This window comes from Bos taurus, chromosome 7, assembly GCF_002263795.3.
Source record: "Bos taurus isolate L1 Dominette 01449 registration number 42190680 breed Hereford chromosome 7, ARS-UCD2.0, whole genome shotgun sequence".
NCBI classification, from domain to species: Eukaryota; Metazoa; Chordata; class Mammalia; order Artiodactyla; family Bovidae; genus Bos; species Bos taurus.
The window spans coordinates 81,686,574-81,711,919 of NC_037334.1; the positions used below are offsets into that span (position 1 = coordinate 81,686,574).

General features: G+C 38.7%; 1 protein-coding gene across 12 annotated transcripts in view; it reads right to left on the bottom strand.

Moving 5' to 3' along the window:
- Window positions 1-24,930, bottom strand: part of SSBP2 (single stranded DNA binding protein 2) — a 309,901-nt gene extending 284,971 nt beyond the window's left edge. For 5 of the 12 annotated variants that reach the window (XM_005209715.5, XM_005209713.5, XM_059888396.1 and 2 more), the window contains exon 1: window positions 24,827-24,894. In XM_005209715.5, coding sequence (XP_005209772.1) covers window positions 24,827-24,888 — 62 coding nt within the window. In that variant the 5' untranslated portion in view covers window positions 24,889-24,894. Of the gene's footprint in view, window positions 1-22,484; window positions 23,773-23,993; window positions 24,398-24,826 lie in introns of those variants that run through there. The other 7 variants (XM_059888393.1, XM_059888391.1, XM_059888392.1 and 4 more) reach the window with 3 other exon arrangements.
- Between the last annotated feature and the right edge of the window lie 416 nt (window positions 24,931-25,346).

Below are 25,346 nucleotides of genomic sequence, written 5' to 3' on the forward strand. Positions count from 1 at the left end.
TCGTCCCCTTCTCCTCCTGCTCCCAATTCCTCCCAGCATCAGAGTCTTCTAGAGAGACATATTTATACATACAGTAAGATAGATAGACCTGAATTTATCTAAGATAGATGGTTTCCTTTGGGCTGGAAGTTGCAGAAATGGGGAATGCAAGTAGACAGGCACCCATGAATGAGTGAAAGAATAAATGATTGTGAATTAAACAATAGAGAGGCCTGACATGAACCAAAGACGATACTATGCCATGAACTGGGGAGTATTATTTACTCAATCCTCTATAAAGGGAAGTCGCTCAGTTGTGTCTGACTCTTTGCGATCCCATGGACTGTAGCCCACCAGGCTCCTCCATCCATGGGATTCTCCAGGCAAGAGTACTGGAGTGGGTTGCCATTTCCTTCTCCATATTCACTGTCAAATCCTCTATATTTACTGTCAAAACAAATAGTTACATATATTGATGGAGGAAAAAACTAAATCTCGTAATTTAAAATACTTAATTCTAAACAATTGGCTCATATTATTAATCTTTTTAACCTAAAAGACAAACTAAAAAGTAACAATTTAACAAAATATATTTCCACAGACATGTGAGAGACACAGTAAAAACACCATCTTTTTCCAGTAGTTGGTCGTTTTTTTAATTGAGATGTTGTTGGTTTTCTTTTTTTTCTGTCCATGCTGTGCAGCTTGCAGGATCTTAGCTCCTGATCAGGGATTAATTGTGGGCCCTCAGCAGTAAAAAGTCCAGAGTCCTAACCACTGGACCATGAGGGAATTTCCAGAGACGTTGTGTTTTTAAAAATAAACATTATTTTTGAAAGAATTTTTAAATAAATTATTTGACATTGTATTTTCAAAAGAAATTTTACATAGTCAAAAACATCTGTAACTAAAAATCTGCAGGCTTGAGTTTTCTATTGAAAAGCAGACTGCTCATATAGAGTGATGCACTGAAATACACTTATCCTATGGTACTAATTCTGATTTATATCTTATTACTTAACTTTACATCATTGACTAGATTTTTTAAAGAAATATAACCTTCTGCTAATTAAAAAAAAACTAGACTTTTTATATAGCTCGATCCAAATCTAAGTAGAAACTGAGGTTCCTCCTAAGTGGTAACATTTCAGCAGATTCATTTTAGATAAGAAATGAACCAAAATGATGAACATCTTACCTGTCATCATCACTAAAAAATCTATTTAATAAGCAAATTCCCCCCAAAATCACTTCTAATAGTATTGTTATTGTAGTAAAAACCACATAACATAAAATTTGCTATCTTAACCTGTTTTAACTGTGAAAGTCAACAGGGCCAAGGGTGTTCACACTGCTGTGCAACGGATCTCCAGAAATTTTCACCTGGCAAAACTGAAACTCTACACTCATGTGGAAATAAATGTTCAATGGAAAACAACAGGTTCAAATATGGATTCTATAAACACTAAAATGTATGACGTTAGGTTTCTAACTACTTTTGTCTCAGATTCTTTGTCTACAAAAGAAGATAATGTCCACCGTGTTAGTATTGCAAGATAATGAATGAAACCACTAATTTAATATCCTGTGTTGCTTAGGTTGTTCCTTAGCTGGTTCAAATATGTTAATAGTTGATTAAGAAACAATATATAAACCCTTTACCTTTTTTAGATGACCAGGGATTTAAAGACTAACAACTAATATTTTCATGGAGCAGAATTATTGCTCTCAAGAAGTAATCAGAAATCCATGTGACTGCCAAGCCAAATGTATCTTTGGCAATATCCTATGGAAAAGTATCTTAGCTTATGCCAACTAAGGGAGAAAGATTTCCTGGCTGCCTAAATAAGCTTCAGGCAAAAGTGCTTATCCATTTCAAGTGTTCCAGTAACCATTCCAGTAAGGAACCTTAAAAAATAGAAAGTCAATTACTTTATCCAAACAGAGTTCAATTAATATGATTTTTTTTCAACTTCAGATTTCAACACATCTACAGGAGACATGTCACCCAAGTTAAAAGGAATCCCTTTCCTTTTCGGTAAGAACAATGAACCATTTATTTGTAGATTATTTGGGAGAGCTAATTCCCAAAACTTTGCTTCTCTTCTCCCTGTTGGCTCTGTATAACTTGAGAAAGTGCTAAGATAAAACCCAAACTGGAACTTTCTTTTATTATAAAATTAATTTACATGGAGAAATGAAAAGTTCTATCTTCATTTCAATTATGTCAGGAAAACAAAAGCTTTTGCCTTTTTAACACTGCTGTGTGTTGGAGCATCAGATTTTAAGGCCTTAAAACTGGATTCAAAAGATGATATTTAATGTCTTACCTCAAATCAAGGTTGTCTGTGATATCATTCACTTCTGTAAATTAGAAAATCTTTATAGTAATACTTAAAATGTTATATCAAAAGTAGAAGAACCTACTCAATCAGAAACATAACATAAATGGATTTCAGAAATTAAATATGCAAAAATTAATGGTGTATGATGTTAAACCATCAGGTTCTTCAACTGTTTCCTTAAATCTTTTTTCTTAGTTTCTAAATACGAAAACTATCATTCTCTTTTTTCCAAAATAATGTGGTAATCCATGATCCATAGTATGGATAAATGCTTTATTTTTTTTTTAAATACAATGTGATATATAAAAATCAGAAATTTATTATTCCTGAAAAAAAGAAGATTAAATAAAATGTCAGGTCACTTTAAAAGTATAAACATTAAAATCTGAAGTTTATTTAAGTAAATATTAACATTTGAAGAAAGATATAAAATAATAGATAATTAAAATTTAAAACATAGTTTTTATAAATAAAAATCATAAGGGAAAAAGATAAAAATATGGCTCTTGGTAATCTATATCAAGGCCGGGGAGCTTTTTTATTTTTTCATCTTCAAGGAATACCTTTATTGTTTTATACCCCTGCCCCAGTTTAGCATTGATTAATGCTATAACATAAGTCCATTAGCAGGGTTGGAGTTACCTTTTTTTTTTACTTATTTTATTTATTTTAATTGGAGGCTAATTACTTTACAATATTGTGGTGGTTTTGCCATACATTTACATGAATCAGCCATGGGTGTACATGTGTTCCCCATCCTGACTCTCCCTCCCACCTCCCTCCCCATCCCATCCCTCAGGGTCATCCCAGTGCACCAGCCCTGAGCACCCTGTCTCATGCATCGAACCTGGACTGGCGATCTGTTTAACATATGATAATATACATGTTTCAATGCTATCCTCTCAAATCATCCCACCCTCACCTTCTCCCAGAGTCCAAAAGACTGTTCTACAAATCTGTGTCTCTTTGTCTCGCATATAGGGTCATCGTTACCATCTTTCTAAATTCCATATATATGTGTTAGTATACTGTATTGGTATTTTTCTTTAAACATATATTAAAAACCACTGGTCTTTATGGAAGAAAATAATAATAATTTACAGCCTAGACTGCAACACATGCAATAAGAGTAATGCCAATGCACTCTGCAAATTTACTCTAAACATCTTGCAAATAACATTTTAAATGTTTTAAATAAAGTAGTTTTGCTTTCACATGTTCAACTTTCTATCAAAATTCTACCAAGACTAAATAGAACCTCTTACTTAATTTTTTAAACTAAGTTCTGAATGACAATCTACCAGAAGAAATGACTATTTGCTTGTTTTTCCTGTTTTGTTGCTTTTTATAAGAACTTCCCTTTTTACAGATACAGTAAATTACATATGCAAATAAATAAGTACAACAAGCAGTCTGAATGCGGCTTTTATCTGTGATATATAACTTTTTGTAGCTTGGTTACTTTGAGTGGTTCACATAGAGGAAAGAAATCTTGACTACAGGTGAAACTGAGTTTTGTATAGATTCACCTATCGCTACAATAAAGTATCTTATGCTCTTTCTAACAAACATTAAAAAAAAAAAAAAAACAGCCAGACATCCACCATCATTCCCCCTCCCCACTTCACTATTTCAGTAGCCTGATCCATTGCTGGCTAAGTGGTACCTTAACATTTTAAACAATTAGAAAAACAGCACACTCAAGAAACATTCAAATTCTACCTTTATACATTTTAAATGAATAATTCTCTCATCATTGGAAGGAAAGAGATCTGAGAAAGCAATTCTAAATTTAAAATTCTCCAACTAGGATAATTTCAAAAGATTTAAATATCTGAAATATTTTAATTGATTGTTAAAACTGTAGACGTCATCAGACAAAATAAATATGCCCAGAATCCCCCAATAATCAAGGTCTTATTAAACTTCTTTTAATGTCAATCGGCAAGATCAAATACTATCAGTCATCAATAGAAAAAAATATGAAGGCCCCAATAATCTCAGGATTCCACTGAATGAAAAATATAACTTGGAAGTCAGCCAGAGAAGAGAACTAGTCATGTGGTAATAAACAGAAGAAATAGAGAGAGTGCCCATGACTTTCAAGCATCAGAAAAATGAGTCTCCCTTAGTCACATTAAATTACGATTGTAGGAATTCTCATCACACATCAACAGCTGGAAGAGAAGGATCAGAGACAGCCATTACAGCCACACGGGTGGAAGCTCATTAGACTTCAAACTGAAGTATCTGCACTGATAAGTGATATGTAACACGTAATGTGAATTTATTATAATCTACCTAAATTGGATTACTCAAAAGTAAACAGGCTCAAGCACTGTCCTTCAGTACCCCAACTTTGCTGACAGATCATATCTATTAGGCAATGTAAGAAATTATTAACCTAGATTTTACTGATTCCTTTTTTCTTTCTATATAACTCACCTTGATCTGACCAAACATCACACACTAGACAGCATTTGCCTATAGCAATATAATTTAGGAAACTGAAAGATCTCCCGTAAGCCTGGCTATTTTTGTCTACATAGAGTCCTGAATACTAAATAGTACTTGTTTCAGCTAGCTGAATTTCTACGCATTTAAAACTTGTTCTCTGCCCTGTAAAGGAAGTCCAAAAAATTATAAACATCATCAGTCTTGCAATTATCTGGAAGAAAAAAAAAAGGCAAATGTATTAGCTAACGACACTATGGGAAATGTGCATGTTGTATCATAAATACCTATTCATCCAAAGTAAATGGACAAAAGGATGACATTTTCTGATTAGAATAGAGAATTAAATTCATTTTAATTAAAGCTACTTAAACGAATTGGTAGGTGATGTGGAAAAGTAACACCAACCTGTATCTGATTCTCCGCCTTTTACAATTTTTTAAATATATGGATAAAAAGGTCATTGTTTAATTTGTTGTATTACTTACATATTAACAGTAAGAAAAAATGTGGTAAAACAGAAAACATAGCAAGATATCTCTAAGTAAGACTTTATATTTTAAAGGGCTGGTAAACCAATTATAAGGTATTTTTCATCTTGGTTTCCGGTTGCAGTCTGACAAAAATATCTCCTTCCCGCTACTTTAAATGACAGCAGGCTACTATCAATACAACACAGATACAATTCCTAAAGTTCCTAGCCTTGCCAGGAGAACAAGCCGAACAGATGAGAAGTACAACCACAACCTCAACAAATTTCCAGTACACACCATACAAACAACCAGCCAGCAGAGGAAATGGACTTAGAAAGGGTCACATGAATCTATTAAACAGAAAGATTTATCTATATTTAAGAAGTATTTATAAGGAAAACATTTAAAGGTGGTATGCTATACTCTTAAGCCAGTACCATCACTGCCTCTCCAATCAGTAACTGGTTATCTTACAACTGGTATCAAGACCATTGCCCTCACTGGAAGATTTTTCAAATAAATGCCACTTCCTTCAAGTTCCCAAGAGAAAAATCAAACTGACTTATACGTGCTCCTCACTGTTGACCTTAAATGAATATAAGCATACTAAATTAACGATCAAATGAAAGTATTTAAGAATTTTGCTTACAACAGCAATTTGTAAACTTTAATTCATTTCATGTGGATCTGCAATTATATTATATATATACTGACAAACCTTAATTTGTTGTATATAACTATGTAACAAAAAATAACAAACATGTTAAATACATTTCAAAGCACAAATGAAACAGTTACAAGATTTATGTAAAAGGCAAATATGCTATTAATGATGTTACAGAGAACTAATTCTTACGTTCTAAATTTTAAAAATTCAAATATACTCTTAAATAACTAAATAATTGATAAGAAGTTACTATTCTACAAATGGTAATTAACAACCTATTTTGTAAACTTCTCTACTGACAAGGCAAAGATGTTACAAATTTTATCATGAAATAGTAATATACATAAACAGAACACCAGTAACAAACTGTACTTTATATCATTTTTATATATCCATTCGTTTTCCTCTGCACTTAAGCTTATCCTGCTACAAATAATAAAACATATTTACCAATCCATTTGTGCTTTTGTATTACATCTGGGTAAAACTGAATGGACTTTTTTTTTTAAAAAAACATCTCAGATGACCTGTTTCCTATTTTCAAGATGGTAGAAAGTAAATTCTAACCAAGGCAGTTTCCGGCTTGAACCCCAAGTAGCCTCAGGATGAATTCAGAACTTAGCACGGCTTTCAGAATCTATACAACTCTCTAAATTCAACATTCAGTTTACAGGCGATATGGAGAACAGGAAAATACCCAAAAGAAACAACCAAACAAAGTGAATTTGAGTCATTCTATAGGACAAGAGACTGGACTTTTCAACATTTCAATTTTATGGGGAATATAGGAGGAAGATAATGTTCCAGAATCAAGATTAAAAGATTTTTAGGAAATAAAATTAGTAAAAAGAAAGAAAAAAACTAGGCTTTTTTTTCATCTCTGTAGCCTCCACAATACGACTTAAGCGACTTAGCAGCAGCAGCAGCCACCTCCACAACCTTTTCAAAAATCACCCCTCCCCCCAAACACACAACTAAAGTGCTACTGAACTTTCTGTTTCTAGAAAGGATGAGAGCCCCTCTCACTTCTACACTTCTCCAAAGCACAACCTGCTCCCCATGCCAAAAGCCCTGCTAACTTCTCCGGCAGGGCGTATCTTACCCCCTGGTGTATCCCCATCGTCTAGCACACACCTGGCACAAAGCAGAACTTCGAATAAGTGAATTCCATAAATGAATACAGTAAATAATTGTAAAAGCTTTATTTTAACCTTCTGTTTTTGAAGAAGGAATTTACTGAGGACTGGAAAATGATAAATGCCCACAAACGAGGCTTCCCAGGTGGCGCCAGTGGTAAAGAACCCACTTGTCCATGCAGTTAGATGCCAGCAACACAGGTTCGATCCCTGAGTGGAGAAGAGCCCCTGGAGAAGGAAACAGCAACCCACTCCAGTATTCTTGCCTGGAGAATCCCATCGACAGAGGAGCCTGGCGGGCTAGGTCCATAGGGTCACAAAGAGTCGGACACGACTAAAGCAATGTCGTACACGCACACATGCACCCTCTTATTTAAAAGGGTACGTTTTAGTCAAGTAACTTTGATGCTTTTCTTATTAATATTAAAAATTTATATGTATGTATGTAGAGAAAAATCAGGAATGTTATATGATTATTTTTATTTTCTTCATTTTGCTTATCTGCATTTTTAACTTTGAATATTACTTAAATACTAAAAAGTATTTTAAAGAGTACTATTGGGCACTACAGGGGTTTTTACTCAAGTATTCTCGTTTGTCCCTTTTACCAATTTTAAAAGTAGAAAGGAAATGTCACTAAGTCATGTCCAGCTCTTTGCGACCCCTGTGAACTACAGCCTGCCAGGCTCCTCTGTCCATGGGATTTCCCAGACCAAAATAATGGAGTAGGTTGTCATTTCCTTCTCTAGGGGATCTTCCCCACTCATGGATAGAACCTGCACCTCTTGCTGGGCAGACAGATTCTTTACCACTGAGCCACTTGGGAATCCAGAAAGGAAATGCAGAGATACTCTACAGGGAGGAGTTAAAATACGCTAACCAGAGATTTTAAAAAATACTTTCTCATCAAACTTTTGCTTTAAGGCTAACAGTGAACTGACTGGTAGCCTTACAGGCAGCTATTAAATTCTTAAACTATTCCACAGTCATTTCCCAAGCATCACTTGAAAATGTCCCTTTCATTCCAATCTCCTAAGATTTAAAAAGTCTGTTAAAAATCAGTTGACAAAACCTAGCAATGTCGGAGAAGGCAATGGCACCCCACTCCAGTACTCTTGCCTGGAAAATCCCATGGACGGAGGAGCCAGTCCACGGGGTCGCTAAGAGTCGGACACGACTGAGCGACTTCACTTTCACTTTTCACTTTCATGCACTGGAGAAGGAAATGGCAACCCACTCAAGTGTTCTTGCCTGGAGAATCCCAGGGACGGGGGAGCCTGGTGGGCTGCCGCCTATGGGGTCGCAGAGTCGGATGGAAATGAGCGACCTCCACTCCAATGAAGCTGCTCCCCCCAAGGTCACAGCAGATCTTTTATTCTAAATAGTCAAACTGTCTAACCTCCTCATTCTTCTCTATCCTCTATCATAGTACCCTACGTTTCTGTTCTCAAAAGTTCTCTTCCTTGACTTCTGTGATGCCAGTTCCTTAGGAGTTTCCCCTCATAACCCTCTACTGCTCTTTCAGTTTCAATCTCAAAACTTGTTCTTCAACCTGTCCTTTAAATTGTCCCTAAAGTTCCAGCTTTGATCTCGTCACACTTTCTCCTTGGACATTTCCATGAAAAATTACTTCATTCCCACCCAACTTACGGCTTCCACACACAAAAATGGGCCATATGTAAGGGGTGAAAGAGGCAGAATGAATCTACGCTGTTAAAAGTCGGGGAGGGGGTAGGTTGGGGCAGGAGGGTATAACGCGTCGAACTTCCAGAGTGCTGGTAATGTTCTTTATCTTGATATGGGCGCTTGGTTAACACTGCTGTGTTTAGTAAAAATTCATCATGCTATATACACTTACGATACACTCGCTTTTCTGTATGACTGTCTTACTTTGATAAAGACAGAAAGTTTAGATTCCAGGTCTGCCCTGTGTGACTTAGCTAATTCACGTATCATATTAAAGCCTTAGTTTCTGCATCATTAAAACGGAGATGACGAGATGAGAACACCTACTTCACAGTACTGTAGAGAATGAAATAAAATATAAATAAGCTGCCTGGCCCACCGCTTGAAACACGGGTAGCTTATGCTTACAAATGTTCCTGCTCTTTCCCCATACTTTCTCAATTCCATATCTCTAGCCTAGACATCTGTCCCCTCGACACCCAACCAGCTCAAGAACTACATATCCAAATTCCCCCTAAAGCGCTCCATTTCTAGGTCTGAAAAGCATCTCAAATTGAACATATCATCTTCCTTCTTAATAAATCTATCTCCTCTTCCTCCTGTAGTCCCCTGAAGTCTGACTGAAATTTCTACACACAATTACAACCTTCTTAAAAACCCTAATTTTTCACATTTAAGCTACCAAGTCCTATGTATTCTACATTTTAAGACATCCATTGGACTGCCAGTAGTGTAGAAAATGGTGTATTATTACAGCAGCTAATTTATTACAATAGCTTCCCAATATCGTCTCCCCCTTTATCCCAGCCTCCATACCACTTCCAGAATAATTATTCTAAAATGCACCTCAGATGATGTAACTTTTCTGCTTTAAAATCACTTATCTCAGGGCTTCTCTAGTGGCTCAGGGTTAAAGAATCTGCCTGCCGAGGCAGGAAACACAGGTTTGATCCTTGGTCTGGGAAGATCCCACTTGCTGCGGAACAACTGAGTGTGTCCGCCACAACTCCCGAAGCACCTAGTGCCCACGCTCCGCAACGAGAGAAGCCACCGTAATGAGGAGCCTGCGAACCACAATGGGAGAGGAGCCCCTGCTCGCTGCATCTAGACAAAGTCCACGTAGCAATGAAGACCCGGCACAGCCAACAGCAAATAAGTAAAAAAAAAAAAAAAATATGTATATATATATGTATATATATATATATATAAATATAATTGTTCATTTCCCTGATCAAGTTGTCATTCAATTTTGTTCTTGAAGTACTTCCTGTTGGATACAGAGAACACACTAGTGGCTGCCAGTGGGGAGGGCGTGGGAAGGGCATATAGGGGCTGGGGAGTGGGAGGTACAGACTCCTGGGTGTAAGGCTACAAGGATGTATTGTACAACACAGGGAATATAGCCAATGCTTCATAATAACTTAAAATGAAAAGTAACCTTTCGAATTACATAAAAAATAAAATTAAGCAAATGAAACGGTTTCTGTTTAGAGTATTCCTCAACAGCACATCCAGGTGGCTCCGTGGTAAAGAATCTGCCTGCCAATGCAGGAAACATGGGTCCCTGGTCTGGGAAGATCCCACGTGCTGTGAAGCAACTAAGCCCATATTCCACAACTGCAATTTGCTTGCAGTTCACCATATTCTGTAATGCCTCCATGTTTCTGTATGTATTTCTCTCTCTCTCCCTAAAATACTCTTTTATTTGTCCCCTCTCCCAATTATAGGAATCTGTTACACATTTTCTCTCTCTTAGTCACTAAGGAATAAGCTAATGCTTATTTCTCATTTAGTAAATATCCTCTTGGAAATATCTCCTGGGTGTGCCACAACTTCTGGCCGGATGCAATGTACTTTTGCAGAACTTCCACAGACATTCTGCATACCCATGACAGTGTGTGTTACCCAGAGTGGTGACCACTGGTAGCAAGCCTCCCCTGACAGTGAGTCCTAGTGGGCAGAGACTGCTGTTATTCAGATCTGACAGAAGAGGGCTCAACAGAGACTGACCTATGGGAGACAGTGAGCATTTAAGTAAATAAAGGAATCAGAGATAGCAGAAAGCAGAAGGAATATTATCCCTATCTCATAAAATGTATATAAATTTATAGTATCATAAAGTACTTAAAGAGGTTCTAAAAACTAATTTTAAGTGCTATTTTGACCAAACCCAATTTTTTAAAGAGCTCTATTTTGTCAGGGCATTGTATACGAAGAACTGAAAGACTTACTTCAAATCTATAAAAATTTAGAACTTGAACACAGGGCCCTGCTGTGACCGGGAACTCTACTGAGTTCATCGCCTCAGCTCCCTTACCCAATGGTTCCAAGTTGAGCTCTACAGAGAGGAGGCACTGACCAATCAGAGGGCAGGAGAAGAAAGAAGCGCCCCTCCCCGCCAGGCCCTCAGCCTCTGTTGACAGTGGGTTTGACCCTGGCTGTGGTCCCCATCATAAAACCGCAGATCCAGGAGGGGAGCCCTTCGACAATGACCACAATGTTCACCAGATTCTGGTAACCGCTCTCTCTCTTTTCCCCTCAGACCGAAGAGGGGAAAAGCTTCTCTTGTTCCTAACCCCTGGGTGTTAATCCATCCCTAGTGAGTTTTAATCGTGCACATACCTTCAATAAACTGTCTTCACATGTTCTTTTAAGGGAGCTATCCTACTGGGGATCTAATACAAATACAGAAATATTACTAACTAGCAGCATGTTAGCCAGTGATTGCTATATCATGGACTCACTTGTTAATGATTCCCCGTCTTACAGAAAAGCATCAGCATCATTTTTTGGCATTAACTAACTTCATTATGAAAATCATTTTACAATATATACATATACATATATCCAATAATCACAATATACATTTTAAACTTATCCATACTGTATGTCAATAACATCTCAAAAACTGGAAAACAAAACAAAAAACTCAAATTTTATATTAACTATTTCTCAATCCAAAACCAAAAGAAAAAAACTGCCTGTGCCTCACCCTGGATATAGCTTGGTACTGCCAGCTTAATATGGTCACAGTAGATTCTTCTGTGGGTGCAAAAACAGTGTATTAGTTTCCTATGGCTAGCTTCCCTCATAGCTCAGTCCGTAAAGAATCTACCTGCAATGCAGGAGACCTGGATTCGATTCCTGGGTCGGGAAGATCCCCTGGAGAAGAAAAAGGCAATCCACTCCAGTATTCCTGCCTGGAGAATCCCATGGACAGAGGAGTCTGGCAGGCTACAGTCCATGGGGTCACAAGAGTCGGACATGACTTAGTGACTAAGAGAGAATGTGTAACAGATTCCTATAAATTTAATGGCTTGAAACAACACAAATTTATTATCTTCTATACTGGAGATCAGAAGTACTAAAATTAAGGTGCTGGCAGGGCTCTGTTTCTTTTCAAGGGTCTAGAATCCACTTTCTGCCTTGTCTAGCTTGTTAAGGATGACTGCGTTCCTTGGCCCGCTGGTCTTACCCTTTCCCTTCAAAACCTGCAGCGTTCCCAATCCCCTTCTCTTCTGTCACCACATGGCCTTGCCTGACTCTGAACCTCTAGTCTCTCTCTTACAAGGACTCACGTGATTACACTGAGCTCATGCAGATCATCTAGGGAGGAAGTAACCCATCTCAAGATCCTTCATCCAAGATTTTCAACTTAGTCATATCTGCAAAGTTCATTTCCTAGGTAACACAGTCACATGTTCTAAGGGTTAGGATGTGGCCATCTTTGAGTTGCCATTATTTAGCCTATCATAGTAAAAATCCAAGGTGCTGGTTGGGAAAAAAACACAAAGACAAGAAATGGAAACATCATTTAAAGTTTTAGTTAAAAACTTGCCTATACTGTAATCTTTTTGGCTCTGAATCCAATTTACTGACTGAGTAACAATCTGAATTAAAAATAAATTAGTAAGTCATTTCCCAAGATGAACTTCTACCTGAAAACTATTCCCAGTATACACACACACACGTATGTTGTGTAAATGTATGCATTTTATGGTAAAACAAAAAATCCTCACTGAAGTTTTTGTCATTACAATATTTCTAAATGAAAGAATAATAGTATCAGTCCCTCAGTTTAATTTGAGGGGAATTTGAAATACCTTTAATAGCTTCCTAATAACAGCTATTGCTTAAATGTACTGATAGAGTGTAATAATCACATAATTTTAATCCCATTTTAATGACACTGTGAAAAAGTGAAACAACGGAATTGTTTCTATTTTCTCCAATAGTCAGTACTATAGAAATGACTATGTAATAGACTCAATATTTTTGTACTATTGCTCCTAGACCACATGGAACCTTCCAGATGCCCTAGTCCAAAAACAAACAAAAAAAAACCCAACAGGCCATATGCTGGGTAGAACAGAGAATGAAAGGAAACTCATAATTAAAGGAGAAAGCATTTTTTCTACACATTGCATATTCTTCTATTTATTTCTGTCTCTAAAATTTACCATGTAAAGTAATTCATTCCAGATTACTTTGCCTCTAGATACAGAAAGAACGGAGAAACAGCTCTACCTGAAATTATAATCTGAACTCTTAATTGGCATCGTCCTCTCTGAGAAGCATTGTATCCAAGTTGTTAAATCTCAGATACCAGCTAACAAATTTGGAGCTACGTGTGGAGGGACCACTTTGGGTAGCTATGATTCTGCCCACCTTTTTAGCACCTGTAAAATGTTTTCTTTAACCTTCTTCCTTAACCTCTTCCTTCTTCAATGCATCCAACCCCAAGTAAAAACGGATATGTGTAAAGAGAACTATCCAAGCAATCCCCTCCCCCTCACTACCCTCGTGATTTCCATTATTTTTTTTCCCATATGAGGCAATAAAACACACTGAAGCAAGATGTTTAAAATCGGCAGTGGACTCAGAAACCTGGGTCTGAATTCATACTATACAATTTACTACCTGGCCTTGGACAAAGCATATAACCTCAGTGAGACTCAGTTTCCCCCTATGTAAAATGGGGCTTTATATCAACTTTATGAAGCTAATGAATGGATTAAGCGAGTAAATGAAAAAGCCAGATACAAAATGACAAACATTGCATAATTATACTTTGGCTCAGTTGGTAAGGAATCTGCCTGCAATTTGGGAGACCTGGGTTCGATCCCTGGATTGTGAAGATCCCTTGGAGGAAGGCATGGCAACCCAATCCAGTATCCTTGCCTGGAGAACCCCATGGACAGAGGAGCCTGGGGCGCTACAGTCCATGGGCTCACAGAGTCGGACATGACTGAGTGACTTACACACACACAAAGTATTCTTGCCTGGGAAATCCCACGACTGAGTGACTTTCACACATACATACACAAGTATTCTTGCCTGGGAAGTCCCACAGACAGAGGAGCCTGGCGAGCTACTATAGTCCATGGGGTTGCAAGAGTCTGACACGACCTGGGGACTAAACCGCCAGAGTCGAACACAACTTAGTGACTAAAGCACCACCAAAGTATCTAGAAGAGTCAAATTCACTGTGACAGAAGGGCGACTGCCAGGGGCTGGGGGAAAAGAGAAATGGGGAGTTACTATTTAAAGAATACAATGTTTCAGTTTGGGAAGATGAAAAAGTTCTAGAGAGGGTTGGTGATGATCCTGCACAACAATGTGAATGGACTTAATAACCAGTATATACATACACATACGTATATTGTGTAAATGTATTTTATGGCAAAAAAAAAACCTCACTGAAATTTTTTCATTGTGTGAAAGTCACTCAGTTGTGTCTGACTCTTTGCAACCCCATGGACTGTGGTCCTCCCAGGCTCCTCTGTCCATGGAATTCTCCAGGCCAGAGTACTGGAGTGGGTTGCCATCCTTCTCCAGAGGACCTTCCCAACCCAGGGATGGAACCCAGGTCTCCCACACTGCAGTCGGATTCTTTACCATCTGAGCCACCAGGGAAGCCTGGTGTTTTTTTATTCATTACAACATGTTTAAAAGAAAGAATAATATTATCAGTCCCTCACTTCAATTCCAGGGGAAAAAATGCTTATTAAAAAAACCTTTAATAGCTTTCTAATACATAGCTATTGCTTAAATGCACTGATAAGAGTATAATCATCACATAACTTTAATCCAATTATAAATGACAAATAGCACATAACATTGTGAAAAAAATGAAATGTACACCTAAAAATGGTTAAAGTGGTAAATGTTATATATATATATTTTATATATATACTTACAACCATAAACACAAAAACAAGAAAAGAATATTCTATCAATAATCCATATCAAAAAAAGCTCTCTCCCTTATTGGAGAGAGGCACAGAAGGAAAAAAAAAACACTACCTCAGCTCTCCAAATAGAACCTAACTGGCAAAAGAATAGAGTTCATCAACCTAAATTAGCATAAATCTTCACAGACTAGAAATCCAAACTACCTCCAAATCCCAACCAATCAATTTATATATCAAAAGCATATAAAGTTCAAATAAATAACAGATTTTACTTACGGTGTAGCTGTTAAATCAAATCTATACTTAAGCTTTCTTAAAATATATATGAATCTCTTATTTTAAAAGAGGCAGCTGTAGTATAAAGAAACAAACACTGACCTAGGAACCAAAAAAATCTAAATATGACTAAACTCTGCCATGTATTACCTATATTACTGCAGTTGGGTAAGTCAATTTCCATGTATAAAGCTCTACAGTCAATGGGAATTATCACCTACCTCATAGAATTATTGAGAGATTTAAATAAAGCACATTAAAATGCCTTGAAACTCTAAAGCATAATTCCATTTATACTATTAATTTGTTGAAACACAAAAAGACTATTCTATCAAAAATTCATATTAAAAATGTACATGTATTTCACACTGATACAACTAGGTAATCTCCTGTAGTCCTGAAAGCCACAGAAGACACTAAATGCCTATATTAGAGAAAACTCTTCTTTAGGAACTACATACTAATCCTCATTCTAAATATTAGAAATATTGGGGAGAAAATGAGCTAAATATAGTGATATCCTGTTGTGATATATTTATAACCAGTTACATCCTTGATCCATTAATTCTACAAATATCTATTTGGAATATTCTGGAATATCCTACAAATATTCCACTCCAACCACTGTGTTAAGCAGTAAGACTACAGTGGTGAAGACAATACCCATGGTTCTTTCTCATCAGGGACGTTCCAACCTAACCAGATGAGACATTAAACAAAACATCACACAAATGATCCATGAATTTGTGACAACATGAAAAATGAAAAGTAGAGGTTGCTACGATGCACAGTTAGGGGGTCTTATCCAATATAGGAAATTTATGAGAAATAATTATCCAGTTGTACCATCTTTCTCAAACCAACAGGCCTTAAGTGTTCAATAAATCTTAACTATTTCTTACATCAATAATACAAAAGCCAGGTGTTCCACTCCCTTCATTAGGAACAACTATATTCCTGGGGTTTAGAAGATAAGAGATAGGCAACCTTTTTATTTAGGAAGACATACAAACTAAACTCACCACCCAATTGCTCATTAACAGCTAAAACCACTCTAGGAAGCACAGCTTCTCATCCCAATTTTGACTCATATTTTATGTATCAATTATGCTGATGCTGAGAGGTTACCTCAGCATCTACTCCCATTGGGTAGTTTAGCCTGTTTAAAATGCTCTAACCCCAAATCTCCTCATGACTGACTCTTTCAATATTACTCAGGTCTCTGCTTATTCAGGTCTCCCCTGAACCACCCAATCTAACGCAGCCTTCCTGTCATTCTCTATATTACAATTACACTACTTTATTACCTTTTTAGCACTTCTATCTGAAATTGCCTACTGTATATATTGGGTTAGCCAAAAGATTCATTCAGATTATTCCATAAGATGTCCCAATATTTACTTGTTTATTATTATATGCTTCTCTTTCAAACTTGAAAGTAAGTTCCATAAGGCAAGGACCCATTTCATTCTCTCCGTATCTTCAAGATACATCTTCCTTGCCAAAGACCTCCAGTTGTGCTTAGGTAGTTCAGATACAAGTGAGGAATGTTCCCAGCCTGGAGGATGACCAATTTAAGTCAGTTATGGTTATCCCATTACCGTTCCCAGTAACTGGTTTAGCGGAGGGAACTTAACAGTTTCCTTCAATAAGGCATAAGAAGACATCTGCTAAGTACCTCAAGAAGAAGCTTTTCTCTCTGATTAATGAGACATAAAGGAAAAACCTTGCCCCTTCTCCTGCCTTTATACTTGGTTGTATGAGGAAGTGACTCCGGGAACCTGATGCAGGGACGATGCATTCATGGGAGGGAAAAAATGAAGATGGAAGAGAAGCTGATCTCCTGGTGTTCTTGACTCTCTATATCAACGCAGAAACTACCTCTTCTAGACATCCTGTTATATAAGAACTATTCTTAAGCCCTGACCAATTAAGCCATTTTCTATGTCTTGTTTTGATACCCGCCACCAAAAGCTTCCCTGGTGGCTCAGAGGTTAAAGTGTCTGCCTCCAATGCGGGAGACCTGGGTTCAATCCCTGGGTCGGGAAGATCCCCTGGAGAAGGAAATGGCACCCCACTTCAGTATTCTTGCCTGGAGAATCCCATGGACGGAGGAGCATGGTGGGCTACAGTCCACAGGGTCGCAGAGAGTCAGACACGACTGAGCAACTTCACTTTCACTTTCTTTCCTTACGAAAAGCACAATAATCTCTTAAGTCTCTTGTTTCTCCTGTAATATTAACAGAAAGCAGTACCTACAGTCTAGCAGATTCTTGAGATTAAATGAGACAATGCAATTAAAGTGCACAGCCACTAAGTCATGTCCAACTCTTTGTGATCCCATGGACTGAAGCTTGCCAGGCTCTTCTGTCCATGAAATTCTCCAGGCAATTTCCTTCTCCAGGGGATCTTCCCCATCCAGGGGTCAAAGATTCTCTACCGCTGTACCACCTGGAAAGTCCCAAGTAAAGTGGCAAATATAAACAAATACTCAAATGATAGCATCTGCTGTTACTGTTGCTATTAAACATTTAACTTTCTACGACAAAACTCCACAAACTCTTTATGTAGTATTTGGGATTTTGTTATTTTACAGAAAAAAAAAATCATTTTAATCCTGTTTAAATAAAATCATTTTTAACAGGATTACTCATTCACTTTCTTTACTTTTTTATATTAGTAAAGAAGATTTTTTTTTCCTCAAGTTTGAAGTAGGTAAAAGGAAGAATCAAGGCAAATATCAGATCACTAAAGAAAAATAATCATATTAATTTCAGGTGAGACTCTGGTTTTGGCATCAATTCCTCCCTTAACTTACACAGAGCTAAATAAAAATTTTCATCTACTATCCTTATCTTCACAAATATTTTGTTAGTATTTTAAGATGGCTTGTGTTGTGTTAGTTGCTCAGTTGTGTCCAACTCTATGCAACCCCACTGACTATAGCTTGCCAGGCCCCTCTGTCCATGAAATTCTCCAGGTAAGAATATAGGAGTGGGTAGCCATTCCCGCCTACAGGGGATCTTCCTGACCCAGGAATTGAACCCAGGTCTCCTGCATCGTAGGCAGATTCTTTACCATGTGAGCCACCAGGGAAGTAGATTACACTAACTACAAATTTATAATATGTTAGTAACTAAATCTGTATTAAAAATACAATTACAAAAAATTCTTTTTTAAAAGAAGTGTTATACATCAGTGTCTACAATTTTTTTCTGTGCTCAACTACTTGTTTGATATGCCATGAAGCAAAATTAACACAGATCAAAAATAAGAGATTTCCAGGTCATTGGTTTAAGCTCACTCCCATTGAATTGTAATCTAAAATGTTATGATGGCTCATTACTATTGGAAAGCAGTATGGGTCTTACATGAAACAGAATAATCAAAATTCTTAAAGTATAATATGAAGGTGGTTTTGTCACTACTAAAGAAGTGGCACCAACTGAAGAGTCTCTTTTAAAGAGGAACAAAGAACAAATACTAATTCCTTCACTGCCCAGAAATGCCCAGGCTCTTGTGAGCTCAGATAAATTTCTGGTTCTATCAATATTACAAAAACATTATTAGCACCACTTCTCAAAAATCTTTACTAACCCACTCTGACAAAAATTACCAGTTACCCATTATGACCAATAAAAATTTGAGCAACTTGTACAGCTATTAGAAGTTACCTGGAAAAACACTATTCTTCCCTGGTTGGAACATTTTTCTACCTGTTTTTCAACATCTCACACAGTGACTCAGATACATAGTTCAGGGGAAGAACAGCCTCCACTATTTCTGTACTACTGAAAACAGGTAGGATATAAATCTTGGCAGACCACCTTTTGGATCACTCTTTAGCGTATACACAGGGTTTTGGTAGTATAGTCAAATAACTCACAGTTCAAGTCATGTTAAGTTGTATACATGTGTTACATTAATAGATGTTACATATGTAAAACATATATAAAATCTGACAAGCAAATTTTAAAATCCAAATATAACCACTTACTTTTAATTCCAAACTCTTTTCAGATTTCAAAATATATCTTATTCTATTGCTCCAGTGCTATTTTAAAGCCCTCCTTTGATAAGCAGTAAGTTATTAATAAAGTAATATTTTAGCATGTTTACAGAGGCTTACTAACCAACAATACATCACTAGTACACAAATGTTTTCTATCCTTCCCATACCAATGTCAAAGCAATAAAGTACACACAATAGTAGGGAATAGTCCCACATATTACAGAATAAAATTATCTTCAATACATATTTTAAATTAAACATTCTAAGTAGTTTCCTGTCTTTTAAGTCTAGTACATTAAGCCTCAATCCTATGTCCCAACATTAATGTAATGGTTGTGATCTCTATGGAAGAGAAAACATTCTAAATTTCCCAGATTTTACTTCTAATTCTAAACTGTTAGGGTGGAGTGTTAATAAACAGCAACCTCGGTATTCCAGCCCTTGTTTACAGTGTATGTTTCAATTTTAAAACAAAATAATTCTATTTTCTAGTAGTAACTGAAAATGTAAGATGCATTTAGTTCACTACTGCAAAGTAAAACTTAATTTTTTTCACTCTAAATTGGTTTTATATGGCAAATTGGCCATAGGGTGTGGAAATAAACCTTTTTTTTTTTTTTCTTTCACAGCTCTGAAAAAATACATCTCAACATTATTACTATTTCTAAGAGTAATAAACCTCTAAATAAACAATACTAAAAGTTAACTCTCAACATCTTACACTTTTTTCTTTAGATTTGTTCCTTCAAAAAAAAATCATTTTTTGGATACTTCTAAAATAATGGAAAGGAGATCAATCAAAAAGTAAGGCTCCCAGAGCTGACATATTAGATACAAGTTATTTTGGAGGAAACATCCTGGGGATTGAGAAGGGAAGAGTCAACTGAATATCATATAGAAAATTTAATGCCCGTAAAGGTATTCCTTCATTGGTTTTAGAAATCTTGAATTGTGTTAAATGAATTAACTGCTTCTCAATTAAATTTCTGACGAGATCTGTATTACTTCACTTGCCTTATTTCCTTTAGGAAAAAAAGGAAGGAAGGAAGAAGAAAAGTTTACCATTTTTAGGGGGGGAAATTTAATTAAAAAGAGGTCATGCTGATGCTAGTATCTACAAACTCTCTTATACGGAGTATTTATTGTTTTTTCCAAATTTCCAAAATTCATTTGACTAAATTCTATTTCATGCATAATCATGGCAGTCTATGTGAAATCATATTTAAATGATCATTAGATTTTAACCACTTAAAAATGAGTCTATGTTGTTTTCATAGTTTAAAAACCAAAGTTACTTCTCAGAGCCCAGGGTCAAATGTACAGACTTCTATAGTTTCTGACAAGTTTAACTTAATGTCACTATTTAGTATCTTTGTTCAATGTTGTTTTGTAACACATTGATCTTTCTGTGCTATTACATAATTTTAAAGATGAAATTAGTTTAACAAAAAGTAGTATCACACTCATCTATTTGCAGGTGCTAGGTACTCTTTCTGTGGCAGTGGTGGCATACAGAGTGGTCTAAAATTCAGCAACATTTCATATAGAACTTGTTCACTACAGTGTCTAATTTTAAAACTTAAATGATCACACAAAAGTTCCAGAAGGAAAAAGTCTCAAGAAGCAAGAATTTTTCATTATTTTAGGCTTTCAACTTTCCCTCCTAAAGTTTGTCTTCCCCATACCATATACATGTCTGCAATCTGTGAAAATGAAGGGTATCAGCATAAGGTGCATCAATGGTCAAGACTACATATCTGATCAAATATTTAAAGTCTGTTATATCTGATTATGTAAAGCTGTTCCCTAAATCTGTAGCAATCTACCCTAAATCAAGAAGGCAAACTAGGATGGTGAAAAAAATGTATCTTTCATCTTCAACTACAGATTTTAAGCAGAGATATCTTTGTTAGAAACCCAGCTAGTAGTGTATCTCTGGGCAAAGTTACTCAACTAGTCAAGAGTTTTCTTATTTCTTTAATGGAGAAAAAATTTAAAAAGTATCTTGCAGAATTGTTGGGAGAATTAGAAAAAATAAAGTGCAGAACACAGTGACTTACACACAGAATAACAATTTAAATAATGATTACTCTTTTGTTATCAGTTATTTTTTAAATATCCCTAAGCTAGAGAATATGGAATTCAAACTTCCAAAGTCCTTATTCTGGAGGTCACTGAAAAAAATTTTTTTCACATTGAAAAAATGCCCTTGAGTCTAACATCTTCATTATTCAACAGTATTTAGTTGGTGCTTTTGACATTTGAAGACACTATTCAATGTCAAGGACACCTCAGAGAAGAAATCCCAAGTATTATCCCTTGCCCTCAAGAAACTTACATTTTAGAGGAAGGCAGATATTAAACAACCAATTGCATAGTTACTTAATTGCAATTTAGACTACAGTACAATGTTACAAAGAAAGCCTGCTAAAGGGGGAAATGACCTAACAGGATCAGAATTTATATTTCTACACAAACATCCCTCCTCCCTCCAAGGGTTTTCAATCACCCTGTCTATAATTAAACCTAATCCAAACTTCTGTATAGACTTGACCCGTCTGGCTTTTAAAACAATGAAATCAGTAATTAACCTGACTTCAGTCATTTTTATGTTCAGAAATGTATAGTGAAAGTATAGAACCTGCATAAAATCTACAAATTAATTTCAAGTATCCCATACAGTGACTTAATGAAAGAGAAAGCAAAGATATAATATAGATAAGGGCCTGTCTGCTCTCCTCTATGAACTCATAAGAAAATGTATTTCTTGATGGATTATAAAACAAGTATTTTTATTTTATGTACATGCCATTATTTTTAATGATGACTCATTTTTCAGAATGTTTTTATTGTAAAATGTTTACATATTCATTACTGAAAAACATTATTTCTGTGATTTTTAAGGTCAGTACAGTTCTAATTTGCTATATAAAAGAACATTCTTCACTCAAGCACTTTTTGAGGTCTACCTCCTTAAAAAAAATTTTTTTTTAGGTGATATCCATTTTAAAGACAACTTCAAGATACCTATCTTCAAAAGTCAGTAGGTTATTGTGGAACAGTGCCCTTAAAGTCCCAAGTACACATAAAGGGCAAAAAATGAGTAATCAGATCAACTCTTCTAGCAAAATGAAACTTATTGCATCAAACAGAATCTACCTCAATGTTTGTCTTAGATTCAAACAACATTCGCCTAGAAATTAACGCAACAACAGTTAACTCAGAATGGTCATTGTCAATTCTCCAAAAGTGGCCTCTTTACCTATATGTAGTCCATAAGGCAAAGCAATCCAGGATTCCTGCTGCCAATTATAATGAAGGGAAGAAATTTATTTAAATCAAATAGCACCATCTAGCAGAACTCTCACCACCTGGCTTACAAGTGTAGATGTTACTTGGTGTTCAGTTTGGTAGACTTGACAGCAAAATGGCAATTATTTATTTTCGTGACATAACCACAGAATTAGAGCTAGAAAGGACTTAAGACACACCAGGTTCAACTTCCTCATTATTATGCTAGATGCTTTTAAAATTTTTTTACAAAGTTATCATAATATAGATTAAATTCAGCCATTCCTGGAAGTTCAAATAAAACCCAAAATTTGGATTCTCAAATTCAACCACCCTGAAAATAAGTAAAATATACCTCAATACACATTTCAATTCCTTCACTCCCAAAACTATGAAATCCAAATACTCTGTAATCATTAAAACATCTTCCCTAAATGTTTCTATTTTCTCAGATATATTGCCACTAAATGATAAATGCACACAAATTACGCTATCTCAAAACTTCAATTTCAGTAACTTGCTATTTCTTAACCAACCTATAATGCTAAATCTTTTACATACTCCTAGTCACAGCAACAAGATCCTGAATACAGCTCAGAAAATACCTTGGGGGTGAGGGGGGCGGGGAGTATCTTTTTTTGGTTTGTTTTGATATGCCAAGGCCTGCCGCCCCTAAATCCTATAGGAATTGCGTTTATTGCTACCAACACGAAGATTAGGAAATGTTCCCAACCGTAGGGCACAAGAAACTTTCAGAAGACTATTAACTGCCTAAAACTAGGAGGGAAACCCGGTAGTTTCTGCACATTCGGTTTTTATTTACGCAGCTATTTCCTTGTGCAAGGTGACTAAAGTAGCTTTTGAGAGATGCTCTCAGACTTTTCCCCAGTCTGAAGTCCTCGGAAGGGCAGAGCGCGTCCAATGACAGGGATACGCCTCATCCTAAGAATGGAGGTGGTTAATGGGAATCACCATAAGAGCTGCTGCACAGAAAGAGGGGTTCTTCCTCAGTGGTCACAGTCACTATGCGCTCTCATTTTTAGTAACAACCAAATCACCGTTACAAGCACATAAGAATAGAAGCAAACAACCCTGCTTCGCAGCGTGCCGTGACGATGGCATCCCAGGCCGGGAGGGGCTCTTTTCTCACCAGCCTCCCCTGGGCTCCCACCGGAGTTAACACCTGTATCTCTTCGCCACACCGACCGAACAACTAACTCCTCCCCGTCTCCACGCTTCGATCCTTCCTGCAAGTCCGGGTTCGGACCACTGCCCCCTCCCCACCGCAGACAGCCCTCCTGGCGCCAGCGGCCGCGGCCCCCACCGCTACTCCTCTGCTCCCCGCGACCCCCGCTCGCCGCCCGGACCGCCACGGCCCTCCACGTTTGGGAGGCTGGAAGTCTCCAAAAAAAAAAAAAGTTCTCCAGCCGTCGCCGCCGCCGAGTTGGGTAGACTGCGAGCGGCAGAAACGCCAGCCTACCCCAGCAGCTCCCGCTTCTCGCCAGCACACTTTTCCTCCCCGGGAACTCGGTCCTTTGACTCCCAAACTTCAGCGGCGCCCCTGGCGCCCCCTGCCCCGGGCTCCGCGGGGCGCACGGGGCTGCGAATGCGGCGTCCCTCCTCCGGACCAGGAAAGCCCCGACGCCCACCCAGCCCACGCCCCGCACACGCCCTCCGCGCCCCGCGCGCGTCTCCGCGCCCAGCGGGGCCCCGCTCGGCCGCTCCACGCCCGGCTTCCGCCCGCCGCGCGCCCGGCCCCGCTGCCTTCGCCTCGCCAGGCGCAACCGGCCCCGGCGCCCGAGCCCCCCGCCGCGGCGCCCCTCGAGCTGCCCGCCCCGACCCCGGCCCGCCCCCACCGAACACCCACATTCCCTCCGCGTGCCCTCCTCCACGCAGCTGACCCCTCTCGCCCAACCTCTACCCCCGGAGGCTCTCCGCTCCCCGCAGCCCCGGACCCCAGCTCCAAAGTTACTTTGCGAGGAGGTGAACCCGCGGGTTATTTCCCTCAATCACCCAAACAAGTTTCCATCCCCGCCACCAGCACCGCCGCCGCCCCCCGACACACTCGCTCCCTCCCGCCCGCCAGACCCCACGGCCGCCAGCCCCGCGCGAGCCCCTCCTGGGAGACAGCCGCTCCCCGCACCGCACGCCCCCCACCTCGCGCACCCCTCCCCCTGCCAGCCCACCCCCCGGCTCTCCCCCGGCAGAGAGTGTCTGTGTGTCTGGGTGTCTCCGAGAGAGTGTGCGAGTGCGTGCGTGTGTGTGTGTGCGCGCGTGAGAAGGCGGAGGAGGGTGAGAAGCGGAGACACTTACTTCTCCCGGGCCTGGCTGTCGGACGGGACGGCGCTGCTGTTACTCTTGCCTTTGCCGTACATGCTTGTGCCGAGAGCAGCTCCCACTGTCACGCACCTGTCAACCCATCACAGCCTCCCCGGGAACAGCCCCGTCCCCATGGCGACCCACGCAGCCACCCCCACTATTGGCCGCCCCACGCCAAAGCTCCGCCCCCTTCGCCCAGGCAACGCACGAGACTGACAGGCCTCCCCCCCCCACCTCCGGCCTGCCGAAGCGCGCGGCGGCGGCTACAGCCTAAGCGGCAGTCTCCTCCCTCCTTCCCTCCCTCCCGGGTTCCCTCCCTCCTTCCCTCTCCGCTCTCCTCCCTCCTCCCGCTCCTCTCCCCCCCTCCCCCCTCCGAACCCCGGCGCAAGGGGGGAATTAGAAACTGCTCTAGAAGGATTTTAAACAACTGGCTGTTCCCTCCGCCGCCGCCCCTCCCCCCGCACCGCCCGCGCTCGGCTCCTCACTGGAGAGAAGGCGCCGGGAGGAGGGGAAA